General features: G+C 38.5%; 1 protein-coding gene across 1 annotated transcript; it reads left to right on the forward strand.

The window, feature by feature from the left end:
* The first annotated feature begins 7,140 nt into the window (after window positions 1-7,140).
* Window positions 7,141-15,931, forward strand: krt1-c5 (keratin, type 1, gene c5). The gene is made up of 9 exons (XM_075467459.1): window positions 7,141-7,231; window positions 7,646-8,040; window positions 8,395-8,477; window positions 9,712-9,868; window positions 11,298-11,462; window positions 11,573-11,698; window positions 14,069-14,286; window positions 14,958-14,986; window positions 15,588-15,931. Exons 2-9 carry the CDS (start codon window positions 7,654-7,656, stop codon window positions 15,701-15,703), a joined length of 1,281 nt encoding a protein of 426 aa, XP_075323574.1. The 5' UTR covers window positions 7,141-7,231; window positions 7,646-7,653; the 3' UTR covers window positions 15,704-15,931.
* The last annotated feature ends 621 nt before the right edge of the window (window positions 15,932-16,552 follow it).

Raw genomic sequence — 16,552 nt, forward strand, 5'->3', positions numbered from 1 at the left:
GAGATGATTATCAGGCTGGCACAGTTTGGGCCACCTGCCAGCACTACACTGTACAAACGCACATTTTGTTCCTCTCAGATATGAGCACTTAAGGCAGCATTTAGGCAAGCGTCTCCCTCCATGCACAAGCATCCCTGAGCATTTAAGCCGCCCAGTTTTGTCATTCTGTCATGCGTCTGCCTCGGTGATTGGCAGACTCAAGTGGTTGCAGATGAAAGCGGGCCCCCCATGCTAATGAATAGGCCCCTGATTGCAGAGCTGCTTGCTCGCAGAATTACAGCGTCGGCCGCTTAATGAGCAGATATACTGCAGTGCCCCTCGTCTCCACGTATTCACATTTCTCTCCTTCATACTGATGAGCTCTCTTCTGCACAACAGTCAACAAAACCTCTTTGGAAGATTGCAATATGAGCCATCTTCACCCCCCCACCCCCACCCTTTCCTCCCCTTGCCCAAGTTTTTTTCTGCCATGTGCCAGCAGGGTGAGGTTTTTTTTCTTCTTTTTTTCACCCTGATTCACTTGAGAATATTATTTGACTGATCTGACGATGCTATGCAAAGTACCTAAATAGCATGATAATATCTCAGTTTAAACACTTATAACTGACACTGTGTGGAAGATGTGTGATGGAATAAAAATCTGTAGAAGAGCAAGTAAGGATAGAAAGGCGGCTCGTGTAAAGTTTGGGTTGGATTAGATATTTGATGACAAATTCTCCCTTCACTTCTCCCTGACCCCGGTGGAAAATGTCACGAGATCAAGGAAACATGTGAAATGGAGGTAACGTGGGTCTGGGTTGACGTGAAACTACAACCAAAGATGGACTATAAAAACTATGAACTTCCAAGGTGCGTTCCACTTGTTACACTTTATGAAATACAAAGCAGGATTTAGCTTACTCTGAAAAGAAGCTTTGACCAGCTTCTATCGTGGCTGTATTTTTCACTCAGCTTTTCTCGGCTAAAAACACTCTCACAACAACATATGAATGAGCTACGTATAGAATATTCTTTCTTTTCGCTCTTTTCTATTAGAGTGCATGTCACTTGAAAATGCAGGTTTTGTTGTCTCTGCAAATAGAAAAAGCCACAAGATCATTTTAGAGTATGATATGGAGATGAATGGCATTTCTGCCAGGAGACTGGCGTTTCTGTAGTGCCTGATTATGTTTTTCAAATTGTTTTATGGACCTAGTTTGATTTTACATGACAGAACTGTCACACTTTGTTCAATCTGACAGTGCCTTATAGCCCTTTTCCGACATGAGACCTGTAGCATTATTGTCTTTGATAAATAACCTGTTAAATCCACAACATCAGGTCATTCACACACTGGTCAGTGGGCGCTGACCAGTGTGTGAATATTTTGCTATAAAAATCTATAGTGCTATGTCAACTATGCTATCAATCACAAGCAGTGGATGTGATTTTTCTACACATTTAAGATAACTGAACATTTGTTGTTTTGATGAACTCTTGAGATTTTTGGGATATTTCTTGCCTTTTTAATTGCACTCACACTTTAGTTATCAGCTCAAAAATAAACATTATCTTTCCCTTCATCTGCAGACACTGCAACTAGTAGAACATGAAAAAGCAGATAAACAAGTATTTATGAAAATACGATAACATCTACGAATACATTCTACATATCAAAGTCTAAAAGTAAGCTTAAATAAGCTTGTATTTCTTTCCCCTTTGTTTGTGTCATCAGACGACTGTAATGATTCACTGCTGAAATCTACATTACAAATTATTAATGCCTCAAACATCACAAGCTCCAAAAATGTAAAATGGAGACTTGTTCGACTGTAAATTCGTAAATCAAATACTGCCCATCGTGTAAAGACTTCAGTGAAAAAGAAACTGTAACAGTTGAATCATTAGTCAACAGCTCATGTAACATCTGCCGGGTTTCACATTTCTCAGCAGGTCAGAATAGTGTGTAACAGATTGCACTGACATTTACAAAAATGAGAGTTTGGTAGTTTATTTCTTAAATGAAAACAATAGAAATGTAAATATTGGCTGAAACTGCTTTAACATAAACTGCAGACATATAGTATACATTAGCTACTCGTCCACAGCATGAAGCTGTATGGGTGCTCCCTCCTCCAAACCTTACTTACTATGTATCATTTGGGTTCTGTGAGATGATGGAATTATTTTGAATAATTTGCGTTGTCATGTTCTCTAGTTGGTTTGATCAACAATTCAGCTAAACTGCAAACATAATTTATCCAGATCTAATGGCTTTATGCGGCTGCATCTATTTTCAGAAAAAGCTCATCACTGAGTCTTTTTTAACCCATTTCCTGTTAAAAAAAATAATAATAACCGCTCATTTTTATTCTTTAGAATTGAGAAATTTAATTTTTTTCCTAAACTTGCTTTTTTTTTACTGTTTCAAAATCCAATCATGATAATAAAAGGCATCAGTCTCTCTGTGAGCTTATTAGCTTATTAGATTGTCCAAATAGACTACAGCCAGACTACTATATTATCTAATTTAACAATTACAATTTTTTTTTTCTCACCCAAGAAATCAAATTACGATTCAGCAGCTTCCAAACTTAAAATAATTCTTCCAGCTTTATGTTCACCAGTCAGTGTCTCAGAGGACACATTAGCTGCTGATGCTAGCTGACACAGCAGGCCATGGTAGCTACATCCAGTCATGCCAGACTAATTTACACAAACCTGTTAATCTTTATTTCATTTGTTTACTTTATTGTCCTGTACTCCTTTTGTGTTATGTGTTCAAAAGCATGTTTCACACAGTGTCATTTTTAAAGTGTGCCTTTTTGTACTGTTGAACTATTCGGAAGCTGGCTCGCTGTCAAATGATAAATCAAAGCAGAAAGCTAAACTTAATGCTTGACTTATTTTGTCTGATATTAGTGGTATTTTTCAAAACTAACTCTCATTTTTTTAAGGCATCTGTCTTCTTTCTCTTGTTAAGTGAAAGTTATAGGAAAGTTTTCAGGCTTAGCTACATTAGGTTAGTTTGATGATTCTTTAAAATATGGCTATAAGGCAGTTATGAGCTCTATCATCTTCGTGTTTAGCTTTGACTGGATATGAAGTCGTCTCAACCTTCAGATCAAACTATGATAACAGTACATATTTCTTTTCTTTCTTTCTTTTTTTTTGTTTTGAAAAACTTTCACCGATGTGGTATCCAGCTTCAACTTGCAGGGAGTTTTCCTCCAACAACTTTCTGAAAACATCATAATGTGATGACATCCATCAGCTGGTTGGTGACACAAGTCTGAGGGTAACTACATTTGTCACCCAGAATTGGACTATTTTAGGCTTCAGAGCTGGATCACGTCAACACACAACTGTGCCACAGTTAACACTACATGAGTGAACGTTTTTAGATGAAACGTCCTCTCTTTGGGCAAACCACACCACAGGGAATTTATTTTGTGGCTTAGAGTGTTTTGTTTAAATGTGGATATTGCACAGGCCTACCATATTAACCTGGCTATAAAAGCTCTGCACAACTGGATTCAGTATCAAGTTTCCAAACAAAGCAAAATGAATAAATTTGCTTCTGGACTATGCGCCATATAGAGTGTACTGTGGAAATTCAGAGAAATAAACAACAAAAAAAACCATCATGTTATAAACCATGACTCCTACAGTAGCAGGGAGCATGAGGGCTGACAAAAAAAAAAAAAACTTATGATTTACATCACCCAGGCTGACAGCCAAGAGTGCACTATGCAAAAATAAACACAGGTCTCCACAGCAGGTTCCTGGTATTTGTTTATTTTGGGGCGACGACAATGACTTTTGAAATATCACAGCACTTCAGTTTATTTATAAGAAGCTGGGGAAAGATCTAAATCACTCTCATGAGACGTGCTAGAGGCAGAAACTCCTGTATGGCAGGCTCAGACAGTGGAGCTACGGTACGCTTAAGACTAAGGACGCTGAGAATTACTGAAACGTTTTAACAGAATACACCCTCTGACCCTTGGCGCTTAATATTTTTTATTTAGCTTTCTTAAAAGACATGTAAAAATAAGGAAGAAAATCTCATTTTGCTGCACTGAAAGACAAAATTGCTCAATGAAATACAACATAAGGAAATTCATTTTCATGGCAATTTCATGTCTCATTTAACCACTGACAAAACATAAAGTCAAACTAAGATATAAATATGATTTTGATGGTCTAACGCCTGGATTCAAGATTTTTAGTATGTAATATTTATATATGTAATATTAAATATAAAGTATTTTTATGGATTTTCACACTTCTTTATGTGACCAAAGGCTCATTCCATCTATGCCTCATTATAGTCAAAATTATTTGGCTATATGGGATACATGCACCATTTCTTTTTAAAGTATTTTTTAGCGCTAGTGGCCTTTTTTGAAAGTAGATGGACAGAAATGGGTGGAGCCAGAGTGGGGGAAGACATCCAAAAAAGAGCCTCAGGGCTGGACTCAAATCAAGGCCGGCTGCTTCAAGGAACTACGACCTCTACATATGGGGCGCCAGCTCAACCAGCTATTATCTGCTCTGTATGGTCTCAACCATCCAGTTTCAGTTACAAAAAAGTGAAATACAGGCACTGTTTTACTGATGATAGGAGAACAATCATCCATATGTTGCTTTATAAAGGTCAAGTCAAACAACCGTTCGTAAAACTTTCAGTTGAAGTTACCAGAGGGGATCAGGCTTTTGGTTGTGGCCCCAAAATTATGGAACAGGATGCCTTTACATGTCAGGCATGCTTCTTCACTGTCTTCTTAATGTACAGCACTTTGGTGAGCCATTGTTGTTTTTAAACGTGCTTGATAGATAAAAGTTTGGATTGGATTTTTTGGGATTTGGATGTTTCAGCAATATTTAAAAGATTTATCGCTTTGAGTTTGTGGAACAGGTGACGATCAATAAGATGATTAAGAGCATAACCCAAATACACTTGTCAGTTGGATTTTGTTGTGTTTTTGTTAGCAGTATTTAATTTGTACCAGATTGAAACAACAAAATGACATCATGCTACAGCACAAGGTGTTTCCAATGCCCTCTCCCTACAGTCATAATCAGAACTATTGGCATGACTGACTGTAAATGGGCAGAATTTACAATATTTTCAGGAATCAATTGAAGTAAACCAACTTTGTATAATCAGAATATTCTAATGAAGCATCCAAAATACCTTTCACTTTTGTTTGCCTGCAGAACCTTTGGCATCAATTGTCAACCTCACAGTGTATCCTGTGGCATCTAGAAGTTTCTCGCACCTGCTGCTGATCCTTTTTTACCAAACTGTTTCAAATTTGCATAAGTTGTTTTGCAACTCTTTTCCAAAAGGATTCAAACACATATTTTCATTTTTAGCCATTCTTTGGTTTTGTTTGTTATTAAGTTTGGGTTGTTGTCTTGCAGAAAATCAAGATTTCATCTCAAATCTTGCTTTCTGACATCGGGTAGCATTTCTATTCTAACATGCCTTTTTTAATCTTCTGATTTCATAATTCATTTGATACATTCAGTTTCCTTTTATACCAGTATCCCCGTTGGCCGTTGTCTCTGTAGCTCTATTTAATTCTCTGTGAAGTATGAAGCGGATGGAAACTATCTCTTCATATTGGTCAGCGTGAAGCCCTTTACATGTACTGTGCAGTGTTTTTCTCCACAACCAGCCCCCAACTTTGGAAACTTCTCTTCGAGAGTTTCCACATCCAGGAAACCTCTTCACAATTACATTGAAATGTCTTAACACAATGGACTGTTCATTTGTATTTGGAATAGCTTTTAGACCATGCTTCCAGAAAGTGATTTTGCCTTCAATCTTGTGAGGAAGAACGGTGAAAAATAACCAGCAAAATTACATTTGTTTTGCATTAAAAAATAATGATAAGTTTTTTAGTTTGTAACATATTGTGCCTGCAGATGTTGATGATGTAATGTGTTTCTTGTCCACAGGGTGGCGGTGTATCCATGCTACATATTGACATGTTGGCCTGTGACACTAAAGGTTACAAACTGCTTCTGTTGCATTCAGAACACATCACAGATACAAGAAAAATGTGAGGAGGAACCACCACTGAAGGGTTTTTTCTTTTATTGACTTCAAAGAGGTATCTTCTATGTGTCACGGTTTCTACAGTATGTGCTGAATATGTTAATTCAGGCTCTTTGTTGGTATAATTGGACAGGGAATTGGTCTTACTGTGTGTCTTCCACCTGCAGAGACTGATTTGTATTCAGACAAAAGGATCTTTGAATGCATTCTTGCATTGTTCAGCATGCAGCCACAACAGGACTGTGCTGGGTGGAGTCGGATTGGGTTAGATGTAACATACTAGGCACTAAACTAAACCGAATCAGTGTCTCTGAGAAATCTAATCTTCCTTGGAGGAAAAAAAAAGTCCACAGAGGAATCAAGAATCCTATGTGTTTACAATACAGTAGAAGCAAGACCGGGCTGAGACATGGCTGAACCTTACAGTGTTATTTGTGCGTGCGTGTGTGTAAATATAAGCCAAATTCCGGTTCAGCCAGACCTACCTACGCCCTGCAGTTTTTCTCTGCATTTCTCAGGGGTCTTTGCTTTCTTCTCACTCTTACCTCTCCATTGTTCCTGTTTCTTCCAGTTTTTCTCCAACCCGCTGGGCTTTCCTCAGGTGAAGTCGGCTTCTCACATCACCGTGAATGCATTGTGTCCACCTTCAATACACTGTGGAGACAGCCAGGCCCCTGTTTGTAGCATGACAGCCACACTGGTTTCACGAATCAGGTCAGATGAAAATCTGAGGAGACGTTTGAAATTGTTTGGAGATACGGAGCTAAATGTAGCATTAAAATCTGGTTTGTGTGCTCCACAGGAGAGTTGGGATGATACACTTGGATTATGCAAATCATTATCAGTATTGTTACCCTGATCTTAGCTGCTCTGGTATTCAGTTCCTTCATCTTTTAGACTATTCTAAATTCATCATCATATTTCATAAAAACCTACGGTCACGATCTGATGTCTGATGATCTGTCTCTGTAATTTTTTCACTCCTTTAAAGGGTGTCATGTTGCATCCTCCTCTCCGTTGCAGAGGGATTGGACGTTTCATAGGCTCCTCCCCAGGAAAGACAGCCATGCCTCTGTTACAGGACTCACCTGTGAAAGCTGGTGCAGCAGCAACAGTCACTCTCACCATCAGAAACCAGACCAAGCAGGACAAAGACAGACCCACTGAAGAACTGAGCCACATGTAAGTTTGCTTTTGATTGCTCGACACTCTCTTACTGCCAGGTCCATTCAATAGTTTTGGTAAAGTATCTGTGTGAGCAAGCTGTCTCTTGGAACAAGTATCTGTTTTCATTTTTGTACATGCTGTTGTAAAGTCAATCAAACACCCACATAGAGACAGAAAATTTCACAAAACAAATAAACAGACAAAAGAGGGAGACATAGAGCTATAGGTGAAAAAAACAAAGTTTTCCAAGGCAAAGTAAGTAGTAAAAAACAGAGAAAACCACTGCAAAAAATTAAAAATTGAACTACTTTCTGCGAGCTCACAACTTTGCGTTTTTATCTTTTTCTTGAACACAAGCTGTGTTGATAAGCAGACACACAGTTTCATGTGTGCAACAATAAAACTAACATTGATCCGAATCTTCTGCAGTGGACACGATGGCCTCCACTTTCTCTGTGCGCAGCTACTCTGTGCGTCAGCCCTCCTTCTCCAGCATTTCTGTCAGAGACAGTGGACGCAGCTTCCGCTCCAAGTCCCCCGTCTCCCCACTGTCCAACACTCGGTCTCTGTCCCGCTCCCTTTCTGTGGGCAACGGCCTCAACATGCTGGGCTCCAGCCTCTCCTTCAACGGCCTTGGCACCAGCGAGAAGGAGACCATGCAGGGCCTGAACGACAGGTTGGCCAACTACCTGGACAAAGTGCGCTCACTGGAGAGGTCCAACGCTGAGCTGGAGGTGAAGATCAAGCAGCTCATGCTGGAGAAAACTCCAAAAGGGCATGACATCGAGGGGATGATGGCACAGGCACATGCCATCGGGCAAGAGGTCAGAAATTCAAACTGCAGTGACTTATATGATGATTTATATCTCAAAATGTTGTGTTGACAAGTTCACTTCATGGGAACAAAATGTTGAAATGTCACAATTGTCCTGAAATTAGATTTTAGGAACGCATTAATGTTCTTTACCTTTTTCTCATGTTTTCATCTACACACCAAATGTCATGTCAGGATGTGCAAACTTGAGGACTGTACGCTCGTAGGATTGTCCTCCGAGTCAACTTTATTCTTTAAAATCTTTGTTTTGAAATTCTGAAGGCAGCAAAATTACAATTTGGCAGATGAACAGACCAAGAAACAACAACTTTGAGCGAATTTTTTACCATGTTTCCATTCACAGGTGAGAAAAAAGACGCTGGAGAACGCCCGCATCATGCTGGAGATTGATAATGCCAAGCTGGCAGCTGATGATTTCAGGGTCAAGTGAGTGTCACACAGAGCTTCTTTTCTTTTACCTGCCTGTGAGGGTTCGCATGGGAGCGCCAGACTGCAAAGCAATGTGAATAAATGACCTTTCTGTCAGGCTGTGGAATAAGACCCCCATTCTCACGGTGCTCAGGCACCAAACAACCAAGCCATCAGTTAGTGGAGGGTGTGATGGATTGTGCAGGTCAGAAAGACACCGTCCGTGTCTGAAGAGTCCACCTTTGGCAAGGCGAAGCTGCGTGAATGATGGCAGAGTCAGGATACACCCACTGCTGGTGTTTTTCACAATGTGTCGATGGTATGTTCTGTGGTCTGATGTGAAGGAGAGATGCATCGATTGACAGTGACAAATGATATTAGCAGCAAAGTGAATGTGGACTTCACATACAGATATTTACATGAGGTTACATGGTATTTTTCACATGCTTGAGTTTGCTCCTCCCACGTCTAAATAACTAATCCATCTACTTTATTTTGGATTTAAGCAGATTATTCACATGTTCTTTTCAGTCCAACACATTAATCTGACAGTTGATGATGATGAATGCATAAAACTGTAATTATAAGTGTATAAAGCCATTACATTAAAACTTGCATCTATTTGCTCAGCCATCAACCCACTTGTCTCTTTAAAACCCTCTTTAATCATTTTCCATCACAATGAAGGCAAGGCAAGGCAAGGCAAGGCAATTTCATTTGTTGAGCACAATTTGTACACAAGTTAATTCAAAGTGCTTTACAGCTACATAAAATCACAAGAAGGCAATGAAATCATTAAAAAAAAAATAAATAAATAAAAAAAATTAAAAAAAATTAAAAAACAATCATTAATTGATTAATTTAAAAGTGAAGAGTGCAGATAAAATACTTTCAGGTGTCATATGCACATCTAAATAGAACTGTTTTCAGCCTGGATTTAAACATTGTCAGAGTTGAGGCCTGTCTCACATCTCCTGGAAGGCTATTCCAGATTTTAGGAGCATAAAACTGAAACGCAGCCTCACCTTGTTTAGTCCTTAATGAAGCATTTTTACTGTGTAGTATTAATGCTTTCATTGAAGTAAAAGTAAATATGAGTGTTTTTTCTCACCAGTATTTCTGATTTAATTTAACAGCCCTTGAGCCCTGGATTTAATAGTGTTTCTGATATCCTCACAAATACCCCCATATGTGGAGTGAATATATTGTTCATTTTGCTGCAGTTAAACCTTCTTTGTGTGTCTCTCTGCAGATGGGAGACGGAGGCCACCTTGTGTCAGTCAGTGGAACGAGACTGTCAGGCTCTGAAGAGAGCAAAGTCAGACCATGACCAGATCATCTCCACCCTGCGAGGAGACCTGGACAGCCTGAAGGAGGAGCTGTACTTCCTCAGGAAGAATCACGACGAGGTGAGATCCCTGCCACAGAGAAGGCTGCATCAGACCCACTAGATCTGAATTCATTTATCAACCAAATCACTTTAAAATATCTCATGTGTTGAGTTTTCCTGCACCATTATGATTAATTAATTCTGCATCACAACAAGTTGGCATAAACCAGCTCTGTGCCAATGTTTGCTCTCTCAGTCACACAGTACCTGACACATGATAATGTTACAGTGTTACATAAAGGGACACACCCTTTGTCTTGTGCCACATGTGCCCGATAGCAAGATAACACCCATTTATACAGCATGGAAGTCAGTCCAGCCACAGAGACGGTGTTTGTGTTTAGACAGTCAGGTGTGGTGTCAAGGATGTTACCTGAGACCTGCATGAATGTTTTTTTATGATCCAATTTACACTGTTTACTGATGTGATCATGAAACGTTGTTCCTTTTTATTCATTGGAAGACACAGTGTGCAGTGCAGACGGTAATTATAATATTATGTCAATTTAACTTGGACAAATAAAACAAAATTTGAATATGAATTGTGTTCAGTAAAGACATGGAAGACACAACAAGAAGAAACACCCGAACAGTGAATTGATGCAATCGTCACTAAATCTACAAGTAACCTCCAAACACACAGGAAAGATCCTGTATTATTTACATAATGTTATTCTACTGGCTGCAAACAGGAGTTTTTAAACAGAGGTGAGTCACCATCAGTGACACATTTTTTTACCTTTCACGTGCCGTTGCTCTCATGACCAGCAGAGATCGCATATTCTTTAAAGGACTGATTGGCCCCAGCTGCCTGCCAGCATAAGCAAATGCTCCATGGGTACAAGTAAAAGAAAAAAAAAGACAAATATAAATCTGTCCTCTGTGTTTTTTGTCAAGTAATTCCCACTTAAGAAACATATCTTTTTCCCCAGAATGAAGAAATGATTACTGCATATGAAACTGTTTAAAAACTATTAAATTACAGTTTAAAACTCAACCTTTTCTGTGTTAGTTAGCTTCAGCTGCCTAAAACTGAGAGTCCAACGAACATCTACCTTTGTGTGAAATCAGGGATCCATTGTTTTGATAATAGCCATGTACGTGCAGTCATAAATGAACCATTGTTATAACTGCATGTAGGCAGTTGGAAAAAGAAGAAGTAAGGTATATGTACTTAGCAAAGGGTCAATTTAAGAAAATCATTTATAAAATTAAGTGTAGTTGTCCTTAAATCCATGTGCAGCAGAGTGGACTTGATTTCGTATAGCTGAAGCATATTAACACAAATGATAGCTCCAGCGGACATCTCAGATAGTGTTAGAATCAGATGTCAGCAGCCTCTGTGACAATAATTCTTGATTATAACCAGGGTTTCAAGGCCACTACAACTATAGAAAGATATTGCACTGTTAAATAATGTTTGTTCTCTCCCCTTTCTGTTATTATAGGAGATGAATGCTATGAAGTCGCGTCTGGACAATGAGCAAGTGAATGTTGAGGTGGATGCAGCCCAGGGGCCTGACCTGGGGGCCATAATGGCCGAACTTAGGGTCCAATATGAGGGCATTGCTCGCAAGAATAAGGAGGATGCCGAGACCTGGTACCTCAAGAAGGTCAGCATGAATCATTTCTTTTTGCGTGTGTGTGAAGGCCAAAGGGAATCACCTCTATTTCCTCAGTTAGTTTGCATGATGCGGCCTTTTATTCTGATGTGTGTCCACAGTTAGAGGCAGTTCAGTCGGAGGTGAAAGAAAGCAACGAGGCGCTGCGCTGTGCCCAGAGTGAGCTCAGTGAGAGGCGACGCTTCCTGCAGGCTCTGGAGGTCGAGCTTGACAATCTTCGCAGACAGGTAGAGCACAGCTTCCAGTATGTATACATGTGAAACACCACCTTTTTCTCATGGAATTGCTCCGTTAAACATAGTAATTAGCCATCCATTTGGACGGCTCATTAACTACCACTCCCCCACTTCTTTAGAGCCTTAGAAAGCTCTTACTATACCTTCTCCGCTGATCTGCAGACATGTCGGAACAGTCTGTGAATAACAGCTACTTACTCTTTGTCTACATTGAGCTATATGGACATACAAAGCACACAACAATTTCCCTGAACTCCTATAATCAGTCAGTTTGTCAAAACATAGACACAAACGAGCCAATGTTTTATCAGCGTCTCATGTGAAAACAGATCAAACAGCAAACTGCAAAGGCACACGCAGCTCTCAAATGTTTGCCCAACCTGATAGTGAGCTCACGACACTGAATGCAGACACATTATTGCGTTGACAGTACCTCATATGTCTGGTTGAAGTATGAGGATGAGTGAATGGATGTTCTTAAACAGGAAAATTAACAAAGCAACACTGTGGGCGGTAAAACTGTCACGGACACTGACTGACTGCTGTGACACTTTTTGTGTTGTTTGTGAACAGTCTGAGTTGATCCGCCTTTAAGCTTCTGCCCTCATCTGTATTTACCTTTACTGTCAATGCTGCTGTGACTGTGCGTGTTTGCTGTGCCATTAAAGGGCCAGTCTGGTCAAGCAGAAAGCTAAATGCATCGAACGACTACATAATGACAGAATGTTTGGAAGCTTAGACTGTTGCCAGAGTAAAACAGACATCTAAAACACTATTCCAACGCTTTAATTTTTAATTGATATCATTATTGAGGCCTCAAAAAAAAAAAAGAAACTGCTCATGCAGAACAAACTACACTGTAAGAAATGTTCGTAAAAGTTACAGTAAAAAACTGTAAAAAGACTGTAAAATTTAAAACAGTATATTACATTACATTACATTACGGTCATTTTGCAGACGCTTTTATCCAAAGCGACTTACAATAAGTCAGTATATCAGTGTAGTAGATACATGCAATTACCCTAAATTAACAAACGGTGCTGAACATTAATCTTTACTGTAACAGTACTAAAACTCATTATGCTTCAATGTGAATTATTATTAGTTCTTTCAGACAGTAACATTTATTCCTGGCACCCCCAGCTGTATGTTTACATGACAGACTGGATGTTGAAAAGGTCACACATCTGGTCCAGAATAACTTCAAAATTGCAAATATGACCTCAAGAAGGAAGAATGACAGTTACTAGAAATCCACGGTAAGTTTGGAGAAATTTAGACCTGAAAATTACAACAGCTTTGAGGGCAACTGGGAATTTGGAATTTCTAAACTGTGCCCTGAAAAAATCTAAGAAAGCCAGAGAGCTGGGTCATCCCTATATCTTCAAATTCTGCTATTTTGTCAAAGGCGCCATCTTTGAGATACACTTTGAGAGGTGTCTGTTTACCCAGTATGTTAAAATCTGGCACGAAAGACTACCTTCTGAATTGTTGAGTGATGCCACACAAAATTATAGAAGACGACACTGTAAAAGTATGAACACAAAGATTTCTTATTAACTTTAAACCCACTTACATATTTTATTGTTATTCCCTAATATATCATCCTACAGAGTTTAGCATGGTACAATAGTTCATCTTATCTGTGTGCTTTGCTTGTAGTAGGTTACTTACAGAGACAAACTGCTCAATATGCTTGCTTTGAAGCCCCTACAATAATGTTTGTGAAAGCTAGTGTTAAGTCCAAAGCAGTTTAGAACCCAAAGAGAAATGTGAACAGCTTCTTCAGTTATCCTTTGCACTCTGTTTCAGCTTCTTTATGATTATCATTTTGGTTTTCCAGCCCACAGTTTCACTATTGTGGTCCAATAAACCCACCGTATGCTGCATATCCAGGTGATAGACAAAGTTAGCATCTAGTTTGTAATCATATTTGGGCATTTAGCAGCTAAAGGACAAATATATGTCAAAACAGAGCAAAACTGACATTTCTCTTGGTTTCAAAGATGATTCCACTTGAATGCTAATGTAATTTTACTTAAAGAGACAACTGTTTGCTAACATATCAATCATGACAACTTGACGGTCTGCTTAAAAGTGGCAAAAAATCTATTATAGCTACTCAGAAGAACATTAAAATATTTTCAATAAATTAAGTGTGCTACCTCTTTTTTATCCTTATTAGAGCATCTAATTAAACTGTGTTAAAATTTTGTTTGTAAAGTTGCAGAAAAGTGGTACACATAGACCCTTACTTTGAGCTTAAAGGTTTCATTGCTGCTTCACTGTACTTTATCTTGTGGTATGAAGTAAATGTTTGTTATCTACAGCCTCAGATTTTTGTCTATCATATGTTGGCAGGTAAGCGTGTTGGAGGGAAACCTTGGAGAAACGGGACACAAGTACTCTGTGGAGATGGATCATCTTCAGGCAACACTGACTCAGCTGGAGGACGAGCTGTCTCAGCTGCGTTTGGACATGCAACGCAACAAGACTGACTACGAGCAGCTGCTGCGCATTAAGCAGAACCTGGAAATGGAGATCGCCACCTATAGGAGACTGCTGGAAGGGGAAGAAATGTAAGAAAGGGCTTGAAAACCATGATCAGAGTCAATACTAAAGTCATTTGCATTGCAGTTCTGTAACAGCTTTTCTCACAGAAGTGTTTTCTTTGGGTCACAAACTAACCACTCTAAGGTAGCTCTTGCTTTCTGCCACACAAGTGTAATTTGTGCATTTGTATGTCATGTCTCCAGTAAAGGACGAGTTCCACATTTAAGTTTTATAGAGAAATACCACTTTTGGGTCTATCCAGAAAGTCATAAGACTGCAGCTGGCAGTTATTAGCTTAGCTTAGCATAAGGAGAGGAACTTAACCTTTTTACAAAAGTTACTAAATTTACCTCTAAGCACATTGAAAGTTTCATAATTAACAAATTAGATTAACTAATATAATTTAGCTAATATAATATGATATAATATAACTAATATCTCAACTCTTTAAGGAATGATACATTTTTGTACAGATTAAGGTCTGAACACAGCTAAGTCTAAGGTAACTAGCTGCTGGTTGTAGCTTAACATCCATTATAAAGAAATGAAAACAGCACCTTTTTTCCTCCAACTAAAAAAAATTTATTATTTTTTGAAGAGTTTAGCAGCTATTATTGAGTAAATATTGAGTAAGCACACTTTCTGCTCTGCTTTCATTCATAACAAACATTCCAACTTGTAAAACTTTGTTTTACAGGGTGAAAGAAACACCTCCACCTCCCAAAAGTAAGTTTTGAATATTTTTTTGAACTGATTATTACTGAATTGGTATATTTGAAATAGACTGTACTTACATAGTGTTTTTTTTTTTGTCTTGTTGATCACTCAAAAGGGCTTTACACTACAAGATACACACATACTCACATATATGATTGTATACAGTGTTACAGGATAATATCACTGACATTTACACACCCATTGCCTCGCAGGCAATGTGGGGTTCAGTGTCTTGACACTTTGACATTGTGGTCCAGGGAAGGCAGCTTTCAACTGGCAGACAATTGCTCTTCCACCTGAGCTATAGCTGGATCCTTAAACTGATGTCCTTTCTACAGTCAGCGATGTTGTTCTCAACAGCTAGGAACTGATCTCCCCTGAAGTTTTTCATGTTTAAATGATTTTATTTGTTTCTCTTTATATTATTTTATGTATTTTTAATGCTTCTTCCACTCCCTGCTGCAATGCTTTTATTTTATGTGAAGCACTTTGAATTGTTTGTACATGAAATGTGCTATATAAATAAATTTGATTTGATTTTGATTTTGATGTGTTCACTTGAAATCCAAAATCAAAAAATCACTGACCTTGATATATTACTGTGTTACAGAAGACCCCGAGGTAAGGACCAGAAAGATTGTTAAAGTCGTCACTCAGACCGTGATCAATGGCAAGGTGGTCGATGAGTCCAGTGAGGTGGAGCAGATTGAGGAGAAGAAAAAATGAGCCAACAGGAGCACCAATGTCTCTAAAATCCCAACCGACCGCTGACTGTGCCTCAGCCTGTTGCCTTCTTCATTATCTCCTCACACTTTAATGCCTGAAGCCGTTCAATTATTCTGAAAATGGAACTGAAGATTAAAGTTTTGTCTAAAAATAATACTTGTTTACTTACTGTGTACTGTGCTTCACTTGAATTTAATATGATTCATTAAACTTTTGGTTGGTACCTTTTATTTGACTTCATTACATTTTGTAGGTTATGACTTTACACGACCAGTCATCCTGGCTACTGTTCGACTTTTCAAATTAGACACCAAAGTCCTTAAAGGAGTACTGTAAGTCTTATTTACTTACAAAATAAATGCACACTTTCTCTGTAAATCAGCTTATTTAATAAATAAGCTTAGATTAAAGGCTGTTATTCACTTATTTTAAGGACTCACCTGTGTTGTTTAAATCACAAGATACAAAATGCAGTGTTTCAGCAGAAAGATTGACTCTTGTTACTAATAATATTCTCACTTTTACTTGAAATATATTGAATTTAGGACTTATAGGAGTATATCTACACAGTGGTGAAACTACTTTATCTCAGAAAAATGCATTATTTTATAACCTGAATACTTCCTGAAGTTGTCCTCCACTTTTATTTCACTGTGAAAATAACAATCAAAGTTGCTTTTGTTTTATTTCATAACAGTCAATAATTGGACCGTTTTGACTGTTTCAGTGATAGTTTTACTGTAAACTCAAAATCAGAAAATGGCTTTGTCATTTTCTTGTGGAACTAAATAGATTTGAGCTCAAACGAACTTTGACTGATACTCAGGGAACAAAACAGAGGATGATTCT

This window comes from Odontesthes bonariensis, chromosome 6 (assembly GCF_027942865.1).
Source record: "Odontesthes bonariensis isolate fOdoBon6 chromosome 6, fOdoBon6.hap1, whole genome shotgun sequence".
NCBI classification, from domain to species: Eukaryota; Metazoa; Chordata; class Actinopteri; order Atheriniformes; family Atherinopsidae; genus Odontesthes; species Odontesthes bonariensis.

Excerpts from the sequence above, each read along its gene's own strand:
- krt1-c5 (XM_075467459.1), top strand. The coding sequence starts at position 7,654 with ATGGCCTCCACTTTCTCTGTGCGCAGCTACTCTGTGCGTCAGCCCTCC. Across the intron at positions 11,463-11,572 it reads AGACCTGGTACCTCAAGAAG|TTAGAGGCAGTTCAGTCGGA; the intron begins GTCAGCATGAAT and ends GTGTGTCCACAG. Across the intron at positions 14,287-14,957 it reads CTGCTGGAAGGGGAAGAAAT|GGTGAAAGAAACACCTCCAC; the intron begins GTAAGAAAGGGC and ends TTTGTTTTACAG.